Raw genomic sequence first — 19,614 nt, 5'->3', positions numbered from 1 at the left:
TATAATTTATTAAAAATTGTCTCACTTTTCTGGATACATAAGCATTCATCATGCATTTCCTACAAAGCCAAAAAAATAAAGAAATGAATATTTGATATAATATGCGTAATTTTAACAAACGAATGGTAAAAAGTTTCTATTTTTTAAAAATATTATATCATAACCTTCTTTTTTTTATTTTGATAAGTATAACTGAAAATTTGACATTGATTGAGATATGTTTCATTACCTCTTATATATCGGACCAAGCTGGCCACCTCTGAGGCGGAAATTTTGAATTGAAAGAATGCGAGGTTTTAGACCAATATTCATTTTAAATATATATTTTTTATGGCGTCGGGCTTGCCCGATCGTCATCTAGCGATCAGTCAGGTTTACGCGACCGCACGTGTCATATATGCAAACATTTTTTTCCGCAACAGAAAATAGCAACAGCTGTAAACCAATTTCTTTTAAAACGTTCACAATGAATAATAGCTTGAATATAAGATAAAATTAAATCAATTGTATCTTCAATTAATACTACTACAAAACAACGATATTATGTTTAATTTTTACGCAAGAAAAACGTTATCGTTGTTGCGGATGAATTTCTACTGAGAGGGTGCGTCGAATGACATGAATCACATTTTGGGACCGCTTACTGTAATACAAACAATCTTAAATACGGTAAAATAATTACAAAATAAACACGAATACAACAAGACAATAAAGATTGAATTTCTTAATCTTAGCTTTACTTTTACGATCTTCAATCCAATTTTAGCTGAACAACCTACGATATTGACCAGTAATGCCAGTATTACTGTATTTATCCATTTCCTCCATTTGTTTACCACGCCTTATCGTAAGTCGATCGTACTTTTAACATTAGAGTCATGGTTATAGTTAAGATGCAATCACTATACAACAGAACAACACTCTGACAATGGCAATTAATTAAAATAATTTATGAAAACCTTCATATGTCTTCGATTGACTGAAAAGAAATTAGATTCCTTGATATAGAGGATGGACATTTCTGACGATGTCTTAAGTCAATTCGAACCCTGACTCATTCGGACCAGGACACAAGGATATCAGGCCCTATACTGTATTTGTGTTAAGACTATTTTTTTTTAAATTTTATTATTATGTTACTGGAGTCACTAACTTGACTTATTTGCAGATCTTTTGAAATTTTTTTCTTGTTCGACGCCATTGAAGCCTTTCAGGCTTTTGATTTTAATTTCGTACGCACATAAGTGTACCTAATTAAACGATTCACAAATAAATGTACGGTTTTTGAAGCAGTTGTCATCATCCCACTTTCCCGAGCCTCCATAGTTTATTGTTGCACAGTTTTGGGATCCACGCCAGTTATTTGGATTTCCTCGTGACCAGTTATTGAGCGTGGGTTGACAAGTGGAAAACGATCTCCAAACTCCCTCGTTTCCAATGTCCGTTGCATCAATCCATATGGAATCTAACAACCACATTAAAAATTAAGTTTCTAGGATAGTAGATTTTTAAAAAATATATTAAATATTATAAAGAAAAACCAAACATAAGCTAAAATATATAATAATAATAACAAGGTTTACATTTCCTACTTTGTGTAAATTGTGTTGCGATCCATGCGTTTTCTTCAGCATTTTCGATATTCACTAAAGCTCCACCATTTTGATTACAATACGTCTGAAATATACAAGGTAAATATAATTCCAAATCCTAATACTTATGAATATCATTTTTTGAAACAAATTCGGAATTATTATTTTTAAACAGAAGTTTTCAATTGTAAAACACTAACCTGTCCCTGAAACAAATTCACGTTTTGGTCAAAGAAGGCATAACAATGGGTTTGATATCTTATCTAATCCCTCTTTGCAATCTTTTATATTAAGTCAAGAATGCACAGAAAATAATTGATTTATGAACTGGATGGAAAAACTACAAGTGTGGAAGGAAAATTTATGTCGAAACTTCACATCTGCATTTAATTGCCAATTGTCTGCTATTTTATTGTCCGAGTGATGGTATGTATATAAAAATAAAACACTACTTTAAAAAATGATGTCTTCTATGATTAAATGTAAACACTGTTCACCTTACACTAATTTTAAAAAATTGCGGCGGAGAAATCAGGATAAGATGAAGGACCAAACATTAGAATTAACATTACCTGCGAACAACTCTTTTCTCGTCAAGCGAAACTCCCTGGCTTCAGCAGCAATTGATAGAATGCAAAGCAGCAAAACCAAAGGAACCGAGAAAATAAAATTCTAACTAGATATCACTTCTTAGTAATATAGACCCATACACGCAAACCAGCTTTTAAAGCAAGTATCATAATACTATTTTACTTAGCCTTTTGTGCATTTTATTGGTCAGAAAAATGGTCCTATAGCAATATATAAGAATATAATGGCAATGTCCATGTTTTTAAAGCAAGTATATATACCATTTTACTCAGCCTTTTGTGCATTTTATTGGTCAGAAAAAAGGTTCTATAGCAATATATAATATGTAAGAATATAATGGCAATATCCATGTTTTGCTATGGCCGGGAAACCTAAAATACGTGTCGGATCAAAAAGTAAAATAGGAGGTACACAATGGCAATATGTCATTAAGATTCTGTGAAAATTTCATTAAATTTCACTCAGGGGTATAAGAGGAGTTTCGGATAAGAGATTGGTACTCCAAAGCATAATAGGCAGACGTACAGACGGACTTACAGCTAGACGTACGTACAGACGGACGGACGGACATAACGATTACAGTATACCCTCCCGTTTTTCAAGTGATAATAACAGCCGCAACAACGCGGTTAACTCATTTTGAATAAAGACCCCGGCATTCTTACATTCTTCAGAATTTTTCCCTTTATAATACATATACAGTATAAAAAGAACAAAACGAGATAAAAAATCGTTTATTCAAAAAAAAAAATTGGCTTCAGTTTTCACTACAGTCAGCATTCAGTTCTATTCAGCATTCGGTACCTAAAAGCAATATAAAAATATTAAATATGATATCTACAAAATAATAGCTTAAAATCTGATATCTTTTTTTTTGTTGCATGAACACTCAACAAATTATTTTGTACTCTGGGTTTTCTTAGATAAAATTACAAAAATTGACATATTCAATTGAGATCGGTTGCCTTGAGGGAGTAAGCATCCCTTGTAGATCTGCCTCCAACGCCGGAGGAGAGGGAGTTGTCGGTAGACAAATCAAGATGGAAACATTAGCCGAAAAATTTGTAGTACAAATTTTAAAGCTAGTCAAGAGTTGATCCAGCGATAGGTTTTACTTGCTAACAATCTCAATGTTTAACTAAGTATGGACCCGTCTAAAATCGTGGAACATGTGGTTATCTGTTTGATTTATGCCCTGATCTGGTTCCAGCTGCCGAGGACAGAAGAAACTGGGATAGGATGTGTGCTGTAAGCTGAATTTTTTAAAGAGATTTCTGCAAAATTTAAACATGTTGAATATATATATGCATTTTTACTTGTAAGGCAAAATACAGATAAGACTAAAAATATCATTTATATCTTGATAACCATACTGAAAAGTATGTTAGAGAGAAATTGAAGTCCCAAACAAATTTTCTTCATGTATTTGTATATCAATGTACATGTACTCAATATGTGTATCTCAAATCCTCATGCTGATTCAAATTCAAATTGTAAGTAAACATTTATCATCTGGTAAATTAAAGGAAAAATCACTCTTCTATTTTAAAACATGTTAAAAGATATTGGACAAAAAAGTGTAATTTGTTTCTTATGCATGGTGCACAGACTTTCAGATTGAATATTGAAAGAGGAATGCTCCTTTAATATACTAGTAGTTGATTTGTTTGACATTAAGCTAATACTTTGAAAAATGTGTGGTTTTCCTTCTCATTTCATAACACTTGCAGTACTGGCAAAGACAAATTCTCTTTGTTGATTGAATTAACTCCTGCTAAAAGTGTGAAGCATTTTTAAGTGTTTCACTAAAAGTGAAGTGATTTATTAAGCCCCAGAATTAAAAAAAAAAGTTTTGTTTTCTCTAATTTGGACTGTAAAGACATTATCAGTAGACATTTAATATTATATAGAATTGAAGTACAGTGTGTGTTTACCTGTAACTACTTTGTACAAAAATGTAACATCTTTTAATTTGAAATTCAAATATGAGTACATGGAAATGAACATGAAATGATGCAGATATGTTTACCTGTATTCTTGACTGACAGTTCCAATGGAGAGAGTGGTCATCAACAAAGAGCGGGCATCGGACTGGTATAGGCTGTCTGCCTACTACTGTGCTAAGATGACCAGTGAGCTCCCACTGACCCTATTACAGCCACTGACCTTTATAGGGGTCAGTTATTGGGCCATTGGTTTGAATGGAATTGAAGCATTTTTTGCCACCATTGGAACAGTTTTCATAGATGGCATTGTAGGGCAGGTAAATAAAACTAGCGGCTTTTAACTACCTGAAAGGTGCTAAATACTATCTAGTATTAAAGATCTTTCAAGGACACTGTCCAAATCCGTGATGTTTTGATTTTATTAAGAGAAATTTATTTCGAAAATTTCATAAATTTTTCTTTCCTATGTATGATGAAAGACAAAAATTAAATTTTCTTCACATTCAACATTGCTGAAACCATTTCCATATCGATATAAATTAACTTCGTCCATTTGCAGCATATTGGAATTTTTCTGGGAATTATTAACCATGACATGAGACAGGCTATCACAGTCACCATACTTATAGAAATGATCATCATGTTACTGGGTATGCTCTTTTTTTACTTTACTTAACCTGTTATATACTGGTAGTACATGTACATGTAATTTGAATCTTTTAACTAGAAACACTAGTAGCTGCAGAGCTGTAGCTTACTGGTCGAAAGAATTTCGGTGATGAACCAGAGAGCTACACTTTGAAAAAATATGCAAAATTTTTTGCCAGAAAAAAAAATCAAGATTAATTTCTGTTATACTGTAAATGTATTACAGTGTACATTTTCCAACAATGTTCTGATATATTTATACATGTATATTTGCAATGTTGTTTTTCTCAGCTGTTGGATGAAGTACCTGTCCTTTATATTTTATTCCTATAACTGCCTGATATATCTGGAGTTTAACAATGGCCCTCCTCTGGAGTAAGATTTTAAATTCATAATTCAAGTCGTCACACTTCAATATAAGAAAATTTAATCTTTTTTTATTTCAGTACACTATTTACATGTACTTCTTAATGTTACATGTATATAAAATTTCAAGCAGCATTTTACATTTTGCTTTTCTTGAGTCAGTTAATAAGTTCATGGGGAACATTTATCCTGAATATAAAATGAATTTGTGTAAAATACAATATTTGTGTGTTTTTACTCCCAGCTGTCAGCGGGGAGGGAATTGGTCAGCGTACCCAGTCTGTCATGTTGCCAACACTACAAAGATCCCCCCATCAGGTCTTGGAGCACTATGACATTATATGGGAATTCTGGCAATACCTGCTGCCTTTGTTTGGTTTTGCCATTGTCTTTCGCAGTTTAGGCTATTTATGGCTGCGGTTTGTGCAGAAACCTCATTGAATTGTTGGAAAAGAATCATATTTGAGGTGCTATATTATCCAATTTTATTTTTTTAAAGAATGTAGCAAAGATGAATATGGCATGATGTTTAAAAAAAAAACCCAAAGAATCATGGAATTTGTTTCTAGAAAAAATTTTCAGGCGTTTTTTGTATAAATGATATTAAAATTTTCATCTTTTTTAATAATGAGTAAAAAAAATTCCAAGGAATTTTAGTAATAAGTAATTTTTTAGCCGTCACTGGTGATAATGAAATTTTTCAACCGTTTTAGCTGTAATAAAATTTCATCCTATTTTTTTTTTGTAGCAATGAACATACTTAATGTATCACAAAAAATCTAAATCTACTGATTTTATTAATAATTGAACAGTCTATCAGTAAACTATGATAAGTTTTTTTTTTCCAATTTTGAATTTGAGTTAGATAAATGGTGTATTGAATTTATAGAACTGTAGTTCGCTAGTCTGAAAAATTGGAATTGGAGACCAGAGAGCAACAGTACCACCCGTTGGGTAAAATTTAAATGTATACATGTATTATTACGCTTAAAAAATTGCTTTCACAAGCAAATACATGTTTATTGTTAAATAGGGCAAATTTATGTTTTAAATTATGTACTTCAAGGTATTCCACATGCAGAGTTAATGCTATGGTACAAAAGTTCAACAGTATATATTTTTCAACTTTACATATCCTGTACTCATGTTGCATATGATAAGATTTATCAAATATATAAATGATTGTATATATTTTTATTACTAATTGTTAATGTTTGAAAATGCATATCATCTTTTTTGTTTGATTTTTATATGGTCAGACTCAATAGAGATTATGTTAATATATGATTAGTACATTTTAGTCATATGATTAGAATTAGTTCATAATAAAAAGTTGTATGAGATTTTCACTTGTAAAAAAAAAACTTCAGTTTTTATTCAAAAATGAAAGTGGAATTTTACTATCTTATTTAAATTTATGGATTCGTATTTTAATACTGTACAGTATTTAATTGTTAATATTTTTTATTCTCCATCTTTTTTAAAGGATTTTATTTTTGAAACTCAATGTACACTCATTGTCTGTTTAAGTGTCTTGATGTTAAACATATATGGGAAATAATATAACTTTCAGAAATGTAGCAGATAATTCGAGGAAAGGGGCATATCATCCTATCTTCTTATCCACAACTACGTGTTTAAGACATAAATTTCTTATTACCTATGTACCAAAAGTGATTTAAACCTATTGTTAATTACAGAGGTATTTTAAAAGCTATTACATCCTCTCCCTACATGTAAATTACAAAGATTAAAAAATAGGTCATAGTTACATGTAAATAAGTACATTTAATTTACAAATCTTTTTTTGAAGAAAAAAAATTGAATCAAGGTTTCCTCCTTCCTTAGAAATAAGAACATGATGGAGAAAGCAGCAAATGTGTAAACATTGCAAACCATTTTTTTTCTATCTGAAATTCAATCAGAAATTGTATCTTCACTATGAAACATTATGATATCAATATGTAAACCATCCCAGAAATATATAAACATTTAGTTTATATGAATTAATATTCCATTTCTCTGATAAAAGGAAAATTGGTTTTATTTGAGTTTTATCTCTGCATATAGTATATTTAGTAGATACTCAAGAAGAATTAGCATTATACATTTGTTTTATTGAATATTTACGCAGTTAATGAAATAATTGTTTTGTTTTGTTTTTTACATTTTTTGTACAACGGTATATGTATTAGTTTCAATAAAATGTTAAAGGAAATAATCTCAAAGTCATTATTCAAACTTATGTTTGAAACTTCAGTCATTGTACATGTACTTTCAAGTATAGAGATTATTATTTGAATTAGGGATAAATTTAATTGAAGATATCATTTTTTTTATTACAAAACTATGTTCTCTTTAAAGGAATGAAGAGTGCATAATTATTGATTTTTTAGAATGGTTGTCCATGATTGATTGATTGTATATTGTTTAACGTTTCTCTCGAGAATTTTTCACTCATATGGAGACCCCACCATTTGCCGATGGAGAGCTGCAAATTTTGTCCTATACTCGGCACTCAGGGCCATTGAGCAGGGAGGGTTCTTTTTCATACCAGCACCTACTGGGACACGGGACCTCGGTTTATACTGTCTCATCCGAAGGACCGGTCTCCACGTCCCACAGTAAGATTTGAACCCGCGACGTAAGGATTGACTCCTTACATGTACTTTGTGACTCTAGAGCAGACGCGGGCGACGGTTGTCTATGTGCATGCTTTTGGATGAAACAAACTAATGAATTTGAAATATCAAAATTATTATACCCCCCGCAAACGAAGTTTGGGGGGGTATATAGGAATCACCTTGTCCGTCTGTCTGTCTGTCCGTCTGTCCGTCTGTCCGTCCGTCCGTCCGTCTGTCCGTCTGTCTGTGCAATCGTGTCCGGTCTATATCTTTCTTACAGAGGGACATTAGAATATACTACTCCACACTATGATTGCTCATGACCTAAGGGTGTGTCATGACCTTGACCCAAGGTCATTTGGGGAAGTTCAAGGTCACTGAAAGAAAAATTTCATAATTCGTGTCCGGTCCATATCTTTCTTATGGATAAACTTGGTAGGTTCTCATTTCACACAAAGATTGCCCATGACCCAAGGGTGTGTCATGACCTTGACCCAAGGTCATTTGGGAAAGTTCAAGGTCACTGGAAGAAAATTTTCATAAATCATGTTTAATACATATCTTTTATAGATAAACTTGGTAGGTTCTCATTTTACACAAAGATTGCCCATAACCCAAGGATGTGTCATGACCTTGACCCAAGGTCATTTGGGAAAGTTCAAGGTCACTGGAAGAAAATTATTTATATTCCCTGTCCAGTCCATATTTTTCTTATAGATAAACTTGGTAGGTTCTCATTTTACACAAAGATTGCCCATGACTCAAGAGTGTGTCATGACCTTGACCCAAGGTCATTTGGGGAAGTTCAAGGTCACTGGAAGAAAATTATTTATATTCCCTGTCCGGGCCATATTTTTCTTATGGATAAACTTGGTAGGTTCTCATTTCACACAAAGATTGCCCATGACCCAAGGGTGTGTCATGACTTTGACCCAAGGTCATATAGGGAAGTTCAAGGTCACTGGAAGAAAAATTTCATAGTTTGTGTCCGGTCCATATCTTTCTTATGGATAAACTTGGTAGGTTCTCATTTCACACAAAGATTGCCAATGACCCAAGGGTGTGTCATGACCTTGACCCAAGGTCATTTGGAGAAGTTCAAGGTCACTGGTAGAAAAATTTCATAATTCGTGTCCGGTCCATATCTTTCTTATGCATAAACTTGGTAGGTTCTCATTTCACACAAAGATTGCCCATGACCCAAGTGTGTGTCATGACCTTGACCCAATGTCATTTGGGGAAGTTCAAGGTCACTGGTAGAAAAATTTCAGAATTCGTGTCCGGTCCACATCTTTCTTATGCATAAACTTGGTAGGTTCTCATTTCACACAAAGGTTGCCCATGACCCAAGGGTGTGTCATGACCTTGACCCGAGGTCATTTGGGGAAGTTCAAGGTGACTGGGTAGAAAAATTTCATAATTCGTGTCTGGTCCATATCTTTCTTATGGATAAACTTGGTAGGTTCTCATTTCACTGAAAGATTGCCCATGACCCAAGGGTGTGTCAAGACCTTGACCCAGGTTATTTGGGGAAGTTCAAGGTCACTGGAATAAGAATTTCATAATTTGTTTTTGATACATATCTTTATTATGGAAAAACTGACTTCTGAAAAACCCAGCGGGGGGTATTTTGTCCCGTTTGGACAGTTCTAGTTTATAAGTTAATGGTAAAAAGTTTCTTTTTTAAAAAAAGTATTTTATCATTAATTTCTTTTTTTTAATTTTGATAAATATAATTGAAGATTTGGCATTGAATGAGATGTTTACCCAGTTAACCATTGGATATCAGACCAAGAAAAAGAGTCACCACCTCTGAAGCGGAAAATTTGAATTGAAAGAATAAAGTATTTTTAACAATTTAAAAAAAAATTAAATGTCCATACGTGTACCTAACGATTCGCAAATAAAGGTATGGTTTGTGAAGCAATTGTCATCATCCCACGTTCCCGGACCGCCAAAGTTTATTGTTGCACAGTTTTGGGATCCACGCCAGTTATCAGGATTGCCTGGTGACCAATTATTGAGCGTGGGTTGACAAGTGGAAAATGATCTCCAAACTCCCTCGTTTCCAATGTCCGTTGCATCAATCCATATGGAGCCTGAAAACAACATTAAAAATTAAGTTTCTGGAATAGTTGATTTTTAAAAAAATTATTAACTATAATAAAGAAAAACCAAACATAACCTTAAATATATAATTTAAACAAGGTTTACATTTCTTACTTCGTGTAAATTGTGTTGCGATCCATGCGTTTTCTTCATAATTTTCGATATTCACTAAAGTTCCGCCATATTGATTACAATACATCTGAAATATACAAGGCAAATAATTCCTAATCCCAATACTTAAAATTTTGATTATTTGAAACAAATTATGAATTATTATTATTGCTAAACAGAAGTTTTTAATTGTAGAACACTAACCTGTCCCTGAAACCAATTCACGTTTTGGTCAAAGAAGGCATAACAATGGTTTTGATAGCTTTTCCATCCCTCTTTGCAGTCTGTAGTAAGTCATGGATGCACAGGAAAAAATAATAGATATATAAAGTGGATGAAAAAGCTACAAGTGTGGAAGGAAAATTTATGTCGAGACTTCATATCCGCAATTCTTTCATGCATTCTTGTTTATATCTCAAAATCTTGTATTATTTGTATTCATATATCCTATGCAGTTTGTCTTAAATAAAAACTTGAAACTTGGAATATCCGAGTGATGGTATATATATTATAATAAAACAAGGTACGGAAGCCTGTTGAGGCCAGTTCAGAGAAAGAAATAATTTCTTATTGCGTTTAATCGCAATAATCAGTGCGTTTAAACGCAAAGCACTTTGCGTTTAATCGCAAAAGATTGCGTTTAAACGCAATGTTTTGCGTTTAAACGCAATAATTTTTGCGATTAAACGCAATAATACTTTTGCGTTTAATCGCAATACCGGGTAATTATTGCGTTTATTCGCAATAAATATTGCGTTTAATCGACCCAAGCTGATATGTAGTAACCTGTGAGGAGAATTGTGTGTTGTTAAGCTTTATAGAATCAGATTCGTCTGAACAAGCATTTTCTGAATGGTCAAATCATCGGTATTGGTTTAAAAGCCTGTACCTGTATAAAGGGCTTAAGGAAACAACTGATAAAATGCATATGTACATATTATGTATATACATATTCACAACCTTTCCTTTGATAACATACAGTAAACACGAGAACACGAGAATTTATGAGATGGAATCATATGAAATCAAAAATAAATCAAATGAAAACAGATTGGCTGATGTGTTCTACCAAACTGATTTGTCTATTAATATCACTGAAACATTCTTGATTAGCTGTGATACCTAAGGAATTGATAAATGGCTGTGTAAAAAGTGTTGGGCTCTAATAGCTTTAAGAAACTTGGTTGTTAGGATGCTAGGTTGTTAAACTTAATCTCACAAACTGCAACATTTTCATAAAGACACAAAACCAAACGGCTCTTCTGTAAAGAATCGGACCGTAGTATTTATTATAAGCTTTGCATTTAAATACAAACAATTATTGCGATTAAACGCAAAAAATCATTGCGATTAAACCCAATATTATTGCGATTAAACGCAAAACTTATTGCGTTTAATCGCAAAAGTATTGCGTTTAAACGCAAAATTATTGCGTTTAATCGCAATATTATTGCGTTTAAACGCAAAAATTATTGCGATTAAACGCAAAAATATTATTGCGTTTAACGCAAAAAGTATTGCGTTTAATCTCAAAAGTATTGGGATTAAACGCAAAAGATTGCAAATAAACGCAAAGTACTTTGCGTTGAAACGCAATGATTATTGCGAGTAATCGCAATGTTTTGCGTTTAAACGCAATAATTATTGCGATTAAACGCAATAAATATTGCGATTATACGCAATAAAAAATATTTCTCGTTCTGAACTGGCCTCAACGGGCTTCCGTAAAAAGGTCTTTTATGATAAAATATAAACACTGTAAAACCTTAGATTAAATAATTTTTGCGGAGAGATTAGAATAAGATGATTGATTGATTTTATATTGTTTAACATCCCTCTCGAGAATTTTTCACTCATATGGAGACGCCACCATTTGCCGGTGGAGAGCTGCAAATGTTGTCCTATACTCCGCACTCAGGGCCATTGACCAGGGAGGGATCTTTTTCGTGCCAGCACCTACTGCGACACGGGACCTCGGTTTATACGGTCTCATCCGAAGGACCGGTCTCCACGTCCCACAGTGGGAATTGAACCGATCAGAATAAGATAAGAGGGACCAAGCATTAAAATTAACATTACCTGCAGACAACTCTTTTCTCATCAAGTGAGTGTCTTTGGCTTCAGCAGCAATTGCCAAAATCCAGAGCAGCAAAACCAAAGGAACCGAGAAATTCATCGCTTTAAATTGATTCCAACTAGATATTACTTACTTCTTTGTAATATAGACCCATACGCGCAAACCAGTTTAGAAAGCAAGCATATATACCATTTTACTCAGCCGTTTATGCATTTCATTGTCAAAAAATGGTTCTATAGTTATCTAATTAAACGCTATTTGGAGAGACATTATGGATACTAAATATATAAAAATAGATAAAGGAGCGCAAGGATGACACTTGGAAAAGTGGGAAATGGAAAGTATATATTGTTTGCAGAAAGTATTTAGAAATTTTTTGTCAGCTGTTTTATTACTATATTTTAAAGATGAATATTTATAATTTGAAATTAGTTTTTAGGCAAATGACACTACTTACTACTTTCTTATTTTTAATGCCTTTTTTATAAATAATTTACCGTTTTCTTTGAAGGCTAAAAGTTCACAATGAGTGCTTTTGGAAAAATGATAGCCTACTGTATATGTTTATGTAGCAGACATATTAGCACGATTTACTTATGATCTAAGCCTTACGAAGTAATGATTTTAAATATCATTGCAAGATTTTTAAAATATCTTCCCGACAAAAATACACCTAGTCGATGGACTGATAAAAGTCAGACCAAGATAAATATCCTCCATTTTTAGTGCCCGGTCCGGCTTTCAGTACTTTCCTTACTTTGCATGCTTTAAGTCATTTTTCTTTAATAAAGAATACAGAGTTTAAAATAATGAACGGGTGGGGGAAAAAAAACCTGACTGAAGAAGAAGGAGAAGACATTGAACTATAAGTGTCCTTATTGAAGAATAATTATGATTTATCAAAAACTGCAATGGAAACTCATTGCATTTTTGTTGTTTTTTAAACAGTAGTTTGAAGGTATTTGCATAGATGGAAATAGTGAGGATTCAGAACGTTTTGTTTCAAAATGAAATTATTAACGGTAGCATTTAAAGCTCAATGCTAATCATGCATTTTTTTTAGATAATAAAATACATAATTATGTCTATTTAACTAAGTTATTTTTTTATACGTAATTTGACTTAAATTTGATGCATTATGGAGTGGTTTTTGAATTGCTTATTGGTACATTGTAAATAGCAATTGCATACTGCCAGTGAATAATTGCTTATTGCAAATGTCTCATTTCCTCTGCTTTTTGTTCAGATGATGTTGTTAATATATGGATATTACGAAAAAACAAGTATAATATTAAAAGATTGTAATTACGACTAAAGTTGCAAACGTATGCATGCTTTATTTTGTTTATTAGACCCCCACTAGAAAAGCTGGAGGGTATATAGTGATTGAGATGTCCGTCCGTTCGTCCGTTTAGCTGTCCGTCTAGCTATTCGTCCGTCCGTCTGTACGCTTTTCTCTTATCCACAACTCCTCTTGCACCACCGAATGAAATTCAATACGACTTTTACAGAATTTTTGTTACATAGTGCTATTGTGCATCTCATACTTTACTTTTTGATCAGTAAAATTACGTATTTCGGGACATGGACACTGCCACTCTTTCTATAATATTGAAGGGTACCCATCTTTTATCCGCAACTTCTCATAACCACTGAATTAAGCTTAATGATACTTTCATAGAGTTTTCAAAACATAATGTTATATGTAATTGTGCACCTCGTATTTTGCTTTTTGGTCTGTCACTTACTAGTATATCGGGTCTCTCAGGGCAAAACACGAACATCGCCATTATTATCATATGGGAGGCGGGGGTATCATTTGTTGAGTCAGTGTTAACACTATCTCTAGTTTTGTTATGTATATTTTTCTGTTTGTTTGTTCCTTCGAGGATGTTTTACTCATATTGAGATGCCACCACTTGCCGGTGGAAGGATGCAAATTTAGTTAAGAATTCGACATTTAAAGCCTTTGTATGAATAGTACCAGCACATATCGCGACACAGAACCTCAGTGAATACGGTCTCGTCATAAGACCCAGATTGTCCCGCAGAGGGATTCGAACTATCAAACTTCGTACGATTCAATCCCTTAACCGCGACTCTAGAGCAAACGATCTAACCACTGCACAATGCGGACGACGTGCATTAACTCTAAATTTGCAACTAAACCAGGGAAAAATGTTCTGTAACACCAGTAATATTTTACAAATATAGCCATAATATACTAGATCCATTCGGGAAGCAGTTAACTTTTAAAAATTATTTTTAAAATCGGTTTGAAAACGGTCATGTTAAAATACCTTCTACTCTCTTTAGTGATATGCCTTATTTTCTTTTTTTTTACACCGTGCCATTGTGACCTCTTATTTTACTTTTTGATCCGACACATATTTTGGGCTTCCCGTTTTCCTATTTTCACAAAATATGGACGCTGCCATTTTATATAATATTAGAGTGTAACCTTCTCTTATCCATGTCTCCTACTATACCATTTTAATAACATATAATGATACTTTCACAATTGTTTTTATTACATAATGCCATTGTTCATCTCCTACTCAGCTTTTTTGATCTGACACTCTTTTCGGGTCTTCTAGAGCAAAACATTGACTTCGCCATTATAATCACATGGGAGGTAGGAGGAGTTATCATTCCCTGCCGAACGGCCTCAATGCTACGTTATTCTCGTCATGATTGGGCAAACGAATATACCTTGAATCAGCAACACTCAGTTAGGCAAAAAATAATGTTGCGACTAAATAAGGACCACTTAAGTGATTTCGACATGTCGCGACACCTGATTTGTCCTTATTTCTGTTGATTACATACAGAACTTGAATATTTTTTATTTATAAATACCTTTACCGTTAAGTTAGACAAAGAAGAAACAAACTTTATTTCATTTTATTTACATATGACTTAAATAATAAGTGAACCTAATGCACTGTGTTATAGTTGCAACAAAGTAGAATATGTGTTAAATTAACTAAATACACGAAGAAATCCAAGACAATTCAGTGTCTAAATGATGGTCCAATAATCAGTATGTATCAAATAATAATTAACTCATGATAACTGAAAAATACTCATTAAGACTTTACTGTTATTTTATCATTTATTCATTATACGTTTTATCCTTCCTTCAATGGTGATGCATTTTAAAGTGCTTACTACATACATGCACGTATTGTTAAAGATATGGTTATTATTGATTAAATAATAGCCACAACAACGAGGTTAAAAACTACCTTATTTTGAATAAAATCACTGCAACATTAAAGTTCTCAATAATTTTTCCCTTTATAATACATATACCGTAGAAAAAGACAAAACACGAGATGAAAGATTATTTATTCAAAAATGTTTCGGCTTCAGTTTTCACTGCAGTCAGCTTTCAGTTCTATTTAGCATTCGGTTCCTAAAAACAAAATAAAGATATTAAATATGATAGCTACATAATAATAGCTTTAAATCTGATATCTTTTTGTCGCATGAACACTCAATTAATTATCTTGTACTCTGGGTTTTCTTAGCTAAAATTACAAAAATTTGACATATGCATTTGAGATCAGTTGCCTTGAGGGAGTAAGCATCCCGTGTAGACCTGCCTTCACCGCCGTAGGCCTTTTATCATAATCTGACAGGAAAGGAGTTATCAGTAGTCAAATCAAGATGAAAAACATAAGCCGAAAAATTTGTAGTACAAAGTTAGTCAAGATTTGACCCAGCAAAGGGTTTTTTTTTGCTAACAATGTCAATGTTTAACTAAATAATTAGAAAATGTTAACTTAAGATAAGATTGATGCACTCATCATAGTTCATTACAACATAAATAAGGAAAGTACACACTAGAAAGATCGGTTTTTAGTTTTTAATCACCGCCATTCTCTTCTAAACATCCATATATGAAACATATGTAAGTCGTGTTTAAGATACATGTGTATTTCATTTGGTATTTTTCCATTTTCAACCTTTTTGAGATGATTTCAATATATCATTAAAGAAACTCACAAATTTATAATTACTGTAGATCACTAAATTTACGCGAAACCTTATTTTCGCGTGATAGTCATTGACTCTTGATAAGCGAGACAATATTTTCACGAATTGTGATTATTCCTCTATATAATCTTAAGGAATACTATTGTACGCGAGAATTATATTTTTGCGATTACACTGTCTCGCGTAATTACGCGAAAATAAAGTTTTCGTGATTAAAAAGTGATTAACAGTATATATGAATGTTTTGCAAATGGTTATACCTGACTGTTCGCAGATGAAAGTCAAACCGTTGATACAGTGATCATCATCCCATAGCCCTGAGCCAGCCCAGTTGATTGTGGCACAATGTTGACTATTTCTGCCGGGGTTACCTTTTGACCAGTTGGTATACGTTGCTTTACCGTTAGAGAACGATTTCCACTGCCCCTCTTTTGCAATATCTGTTGCATCAACCCAAATGGATCCTGGAAAAAAATAGGCATATTCAATCTGAAACCCTCGACACAGGATGATGATTATGAAATTTGTCAACTTTTCAAAGAATGACTAAATTATATGACATTGAGCAACAAATCAGCACAGTATCATAAGCAAAAATAAATTCACGCTTACATTGAGGAGTTATTGCTGCCCACTAACTTAAGCCATGCACATCCAAACAGAAAGGATATATTTAAAAAAAGGGAATGCTGTTAAGTTTATTCAAATATAAGTAGAGGGAGGCATTCAATGTCCCTTTTGTATGAAAACATTACATTGTTAGTAGTTTTTGAATCAACATTAATATACTAGTCTTATATTGAGAGGCTATCCATTTATTTTCCACTCCGTCGCCAATGTGCACTAACTTAGCACCGTGTTGTCTGCAGGACATCTGAAAAAAAAAATCATGATTTAAAAGGCATTTTGAAGGACTGAATTAATTGAATTTCTATAAAATATATCCGCTTGAATATAAAGATTCTGAAATGATTGTCACAGCATGCGCTCTTAAAATATATCAATGAAATAAGAAGAAATGTGTATATAAGCAGCTATATGTATGAATTTATTGCTTATATCATTCGAAATTAAAAAAGTACTGAAATGGAAAAATAAATCTACATTAAATAAAACACTTTTGAATGAAAAAAAAAAACGTTTTTTCCTACATGGGCTTCAAACCAGTTCCGTTTTTCCGGGAAGAACGCATAACAGTGATTTCTGAACTTTCTCCATCCATTTTGACATACTGCAAAATTACAAGATCTTAGGTCTTATCAATTTGCTTCGCAATTTAATTCTAAATTTATTTCTAAATGTGGCAACATGTAATATATAGAAACAAAGAATAACAAACAAAAAAAACCTTTGATTTCACTTTTTTGCTTTCCTAATCCACTGATCTCCTTTCGAATAGCTTTCAATTCTTTAAATACCCGAAGTTGTCCAACATTTTTTGTTTTATCAGCGGAATCATGGCCATTGAAGGTACATCCAGTACTTTTGCACTGAGTCTCAAATACTGCAGACTGAATCAAACGCAGAGGTCAAAATTATTAAAGAGAAATTACTAGTATTAATTTCAAACAGTGCCAAAGTCAGGTATATACAAATTATCCTCATTTGAAAAAAAAACAATTTAATTACCCTCCATATATATTACTTCTATCTTTCTCATATTTTTTCTCTCACAAATATTATAAAATTTTCTTGCTTAGCTTTATTTCATTAAACATGAAATATTTTGTGAAACGTGTATATAGAAATTAAAACAATAAGTTCACTGAATATTTTATTATATTCCTACAAAATAAATACACTAAGGTTCATAAACCCTCTGCTTATTCATATAAAATGTTGCTTGAACCTTAATGATTCCAAAAGAGATGTATTTTATAAGTAAAATACAAATAATAAAAGCATAGCTTGCGGGGCAAAATTGGACAAAAAAGACACTTTAACTTGGCAAATATATCAAGTTATGTCATTAAGAGTTATCTCTCTTATCAATGAACCTTTAATCTGTAATTTTATCACATGAATAATACTTGCAAAGAAAGTAAAACAATAAAACATACAAAACATATACCTTCATATATGTCATTCTCTTTTGCATAGAACTAAACAGCTGCAGCTGAAGATCCGATATATTTTTCATTAAATTCTTCTCGCTTTTGAAGTCGCATCCAAGAACACTGCTGGTCGACAAAGAGAGAGCAATCCAATTCAAGCACACAAAAAGGGCGATAACGCTGATCATCGTGTATTGTACTTTGAATTCTTACACCATGAGATTTGATCATACCTATTTCTTGTATAAATAGATATTTGTGTTTAAGTGGGTGTCATATTTTTTTTTATTTTCGCGTGAGGTTATATGAAACTGATATTTTACCTCATGTAATATTGCTATTATTGATCAAAAATCTAGTATATATATAAATGTGTATATTCAATTTTCCTTATTTGAATTCTATTTTTAAAAAAACAAAGGGTGTTTATCTTTTAAAAGATAAGAAGAGATATCTTGATCAATTAATCAATTTTTCTAAGTTTGAGACAAACATTAATTGTCTCTAAATTATAGGTCAAACATATAAAAAAAAAATAAATGTAAAAAATAAATGTCCATAAATATATTTTAGTAGGTGTTTCTATTCGCATTATGCTCTACGTATGAACAATTTCTAAAACGAGGTAAATTATTGACATACAAATTGATGAAACAAGAATATCAGCAGTCTCGTTTTAAGTCTCTTTGGTCGATACAATGACCTTGTCAGCAAATACAATTTATCATTGAGTCAAATGCTGACTGACGTTTTTCATACTAATTGTTAGTCCATTATTTATACACTGAATTGATGGCGGATTTTTCCGTTATTTCCCAATCATAACAAGCAGCACACGGTGGTTGTGCCGGTTGCCAGGGGATGCTCACTCCTAAATGGCACTTGATCCCACCTCTGATGTTCTAGAGGTCCATGTTTTCTCTGCTCCGGTTTTGTATTGATTCTATGGACTTTGACATCAAATATTGTTCGTTATCTCCATATCCTTCACCTGAAAATGTATTTGAAATTTATTTTTCCCTTATATAGTTTGATAAACATTAATGATGACGCTTGAAGCCTTTCCGTGGATATAAACACGTTACTTTGAGAATTCGGTGATATTTTTTGTCCATTTTCTCGACTATTTTAAGGACCTGAGAATAGAACTATCTTAACCAAAAAAAAAAAGAAAATCTGTCTGAAATCGCTAAAAATATAAATTCATACCCCAAAAATTTGGCGGGAGGGAAGAAAGTACATGCAAATAATAAAATTTAAAAATAATCGTCCCCCGTCCATGGTTGTAATTGGGAGAAGAGGCAGAGTGACGGACCGAGTGGATATAGAATGTTTATGCCTTTCATTGGTCAGAAAAAATGGTCAATAACAATCTAAATATATATACGTCATTTTGAGAAACATAAAAGATATCACTGTAAATTTTATTTTGCTAATGTCAAAATAAGTAATCAAAGATATAGCAGCAAATGCAAGGACAGTTAGTGCACCGCT

General features: G+C 32.6%; 2 protein-coding genes and 1 long non-coding RNA gene across 4 annotated transcripts; all 3 read right to left on the bottom strand.

Annotated features, from left to right (window-relative positions):
* Position 1: 1 nt before the first annotated feature.
* LOC134275917 (uncharacterized) lies at positions 2-1,804 on the bottom strand. The gene is made up of 3 exons (XR_009993948.1): positions 1,593-1,804; positions 1,251-1,465; positions 2-59 (listed from the first exon to the last, which is right to left on the bottom strand). It is a non-coding gene; the product is annotated as an uncharacterized LOC134275917 (long non-coding RNA).
* Positions 1,805-2,906: 1,102 nt separating this feature from the next.
* LOC134275915 (C-type lectin lectoxin-Lio2-like) lies at positions 2,907-18,325 on the bottom strand. 2 transcript variants are annotated; one of them, XM_062758192.1, is made up of 6 exons: positions 18,138-18,325; positions 17,415-17,577; positions 17,218-17,297; positions 16,856-16,940; positions 16,327-16,530; positions 2,907-2,987 (listed from the first exon to the last, which is right to left on the bottom strand). In XM_062758192.1, the coding sequence occupies exons 1-6, from the start codon at positions 18,306-18,308 to the stop codon at positions 2,974-2,976; spliced, it is 717 nt and encodes a 238-aa protein (XP_062614176.1). In that variant the 5' UTR covers positions 18,309-18,325; the 3' UTR covers positions 2,907-2,973. The 2 variants fall into 2 exon arrangements, with proteins under 2 accessions (XP_062614176.1, XP_062614177.1); XM_062758193.1 differs by lacking the exon at positions 2,907-2,987 and adding an exon at positions 15,392-15,482.
* LOC134275916 (lectin BRA-3-like) lies at positions 9,631-12,234 on the bottom strand. The gene is made up of 4 exons (XM_062758194.1): positions 12,067-12,234; positions 10,192-10,271; positions 9,991-10,075; positions 9,631-9,866 (listed from the first exon to the last, which is right to left on the bottom strand). The coding sequence occupies exons 1-4, from the start codon at positions 12,161-12,163 to the stop codon at positions 9,637-9,639; spliced, it is 492 nt and encodes a 163-aa protein (XP_062614178.1). The 5' UTR covers positions 12,164-12,234; the 3' UTR covers positions 9,631-9,636.
* Positions 18,326-19,614: the final 1,289 nt, after the last annotated feature.

The sequence above is a fragment of the Saccostrea cucullata genome, unplaced genomic scaffold (genome assembly GCF_032062105.1).
Source record: "Saccostrea cucullata isolate Sc308-1 unplaced genomic scaffold, CSIRO_AGI_Scuc_v1 ctg139, whole genome shotgun sequence".
Classification (NCBI taxonomy): Eukaryota; Metazoa; Mollusca; class Bivalvia; order Ostreida; family Ostreidae; genus Saccostrea; species Saccostrea cuccullata.
The sequence above is the reverse complement of the archived record's forward strand: the minus strand, read 5'-3'. Positions and strand labels throughout refer to the sequence as shown.

What these genes read in the sequence shown, in the direction of transcription:
- LOC134275916 (XM_062758194.1), bottom strand. Translation starts at nt 12,163, where the DNA reads ATGAATTTCTCGGTTCCTTTGGTTTTGCTGCTCTGGATTTTGGCAATT. An exon ending in GAGAAAAGAGTTGTCTGCAG is followed by an intron (nt 10,272 to 12,066) that starts GTAATGTTAATT and finishes GACTTACTACAG; the next exon opens with ACTGCAAAGAGGGATGGAAA. An exon ending in CGCAACACAATTTACACGAA is followed by an intron (nt 9,867 to 9,990) that starts GTAAGAAATGTA and finishes TGTTGTTTTCAG; the next exon opens with GCTCCATATGGATTGATGCA.
- LOC134275915 (XM_062758192.1), bottom strand. Translation starts at nt 18,308, where the DNA reads ATGATCAGCGTTATCGCCCTTTTTGTGTGCTTGAATTGGATTGCTCTC. An exon ending in GCAAAAAAGTGAAATCAAAG is followed by an intron (nt 17,298 to 17,414) that starts GTTTTTTTTGTT and finishes GTAATTTTGCAG; the next exon opens with TATGTCAAAATGGATGGAGA. An exon ending in GGAACTGGTTTGAAGCCCAT is followed by an intron (nt 16,941 to 17,217) that starts GTAGGAAAAAAC and finishes TTTTTTTTTCAG; the next exon opens with ATGTCCTGCAGACAACACGG.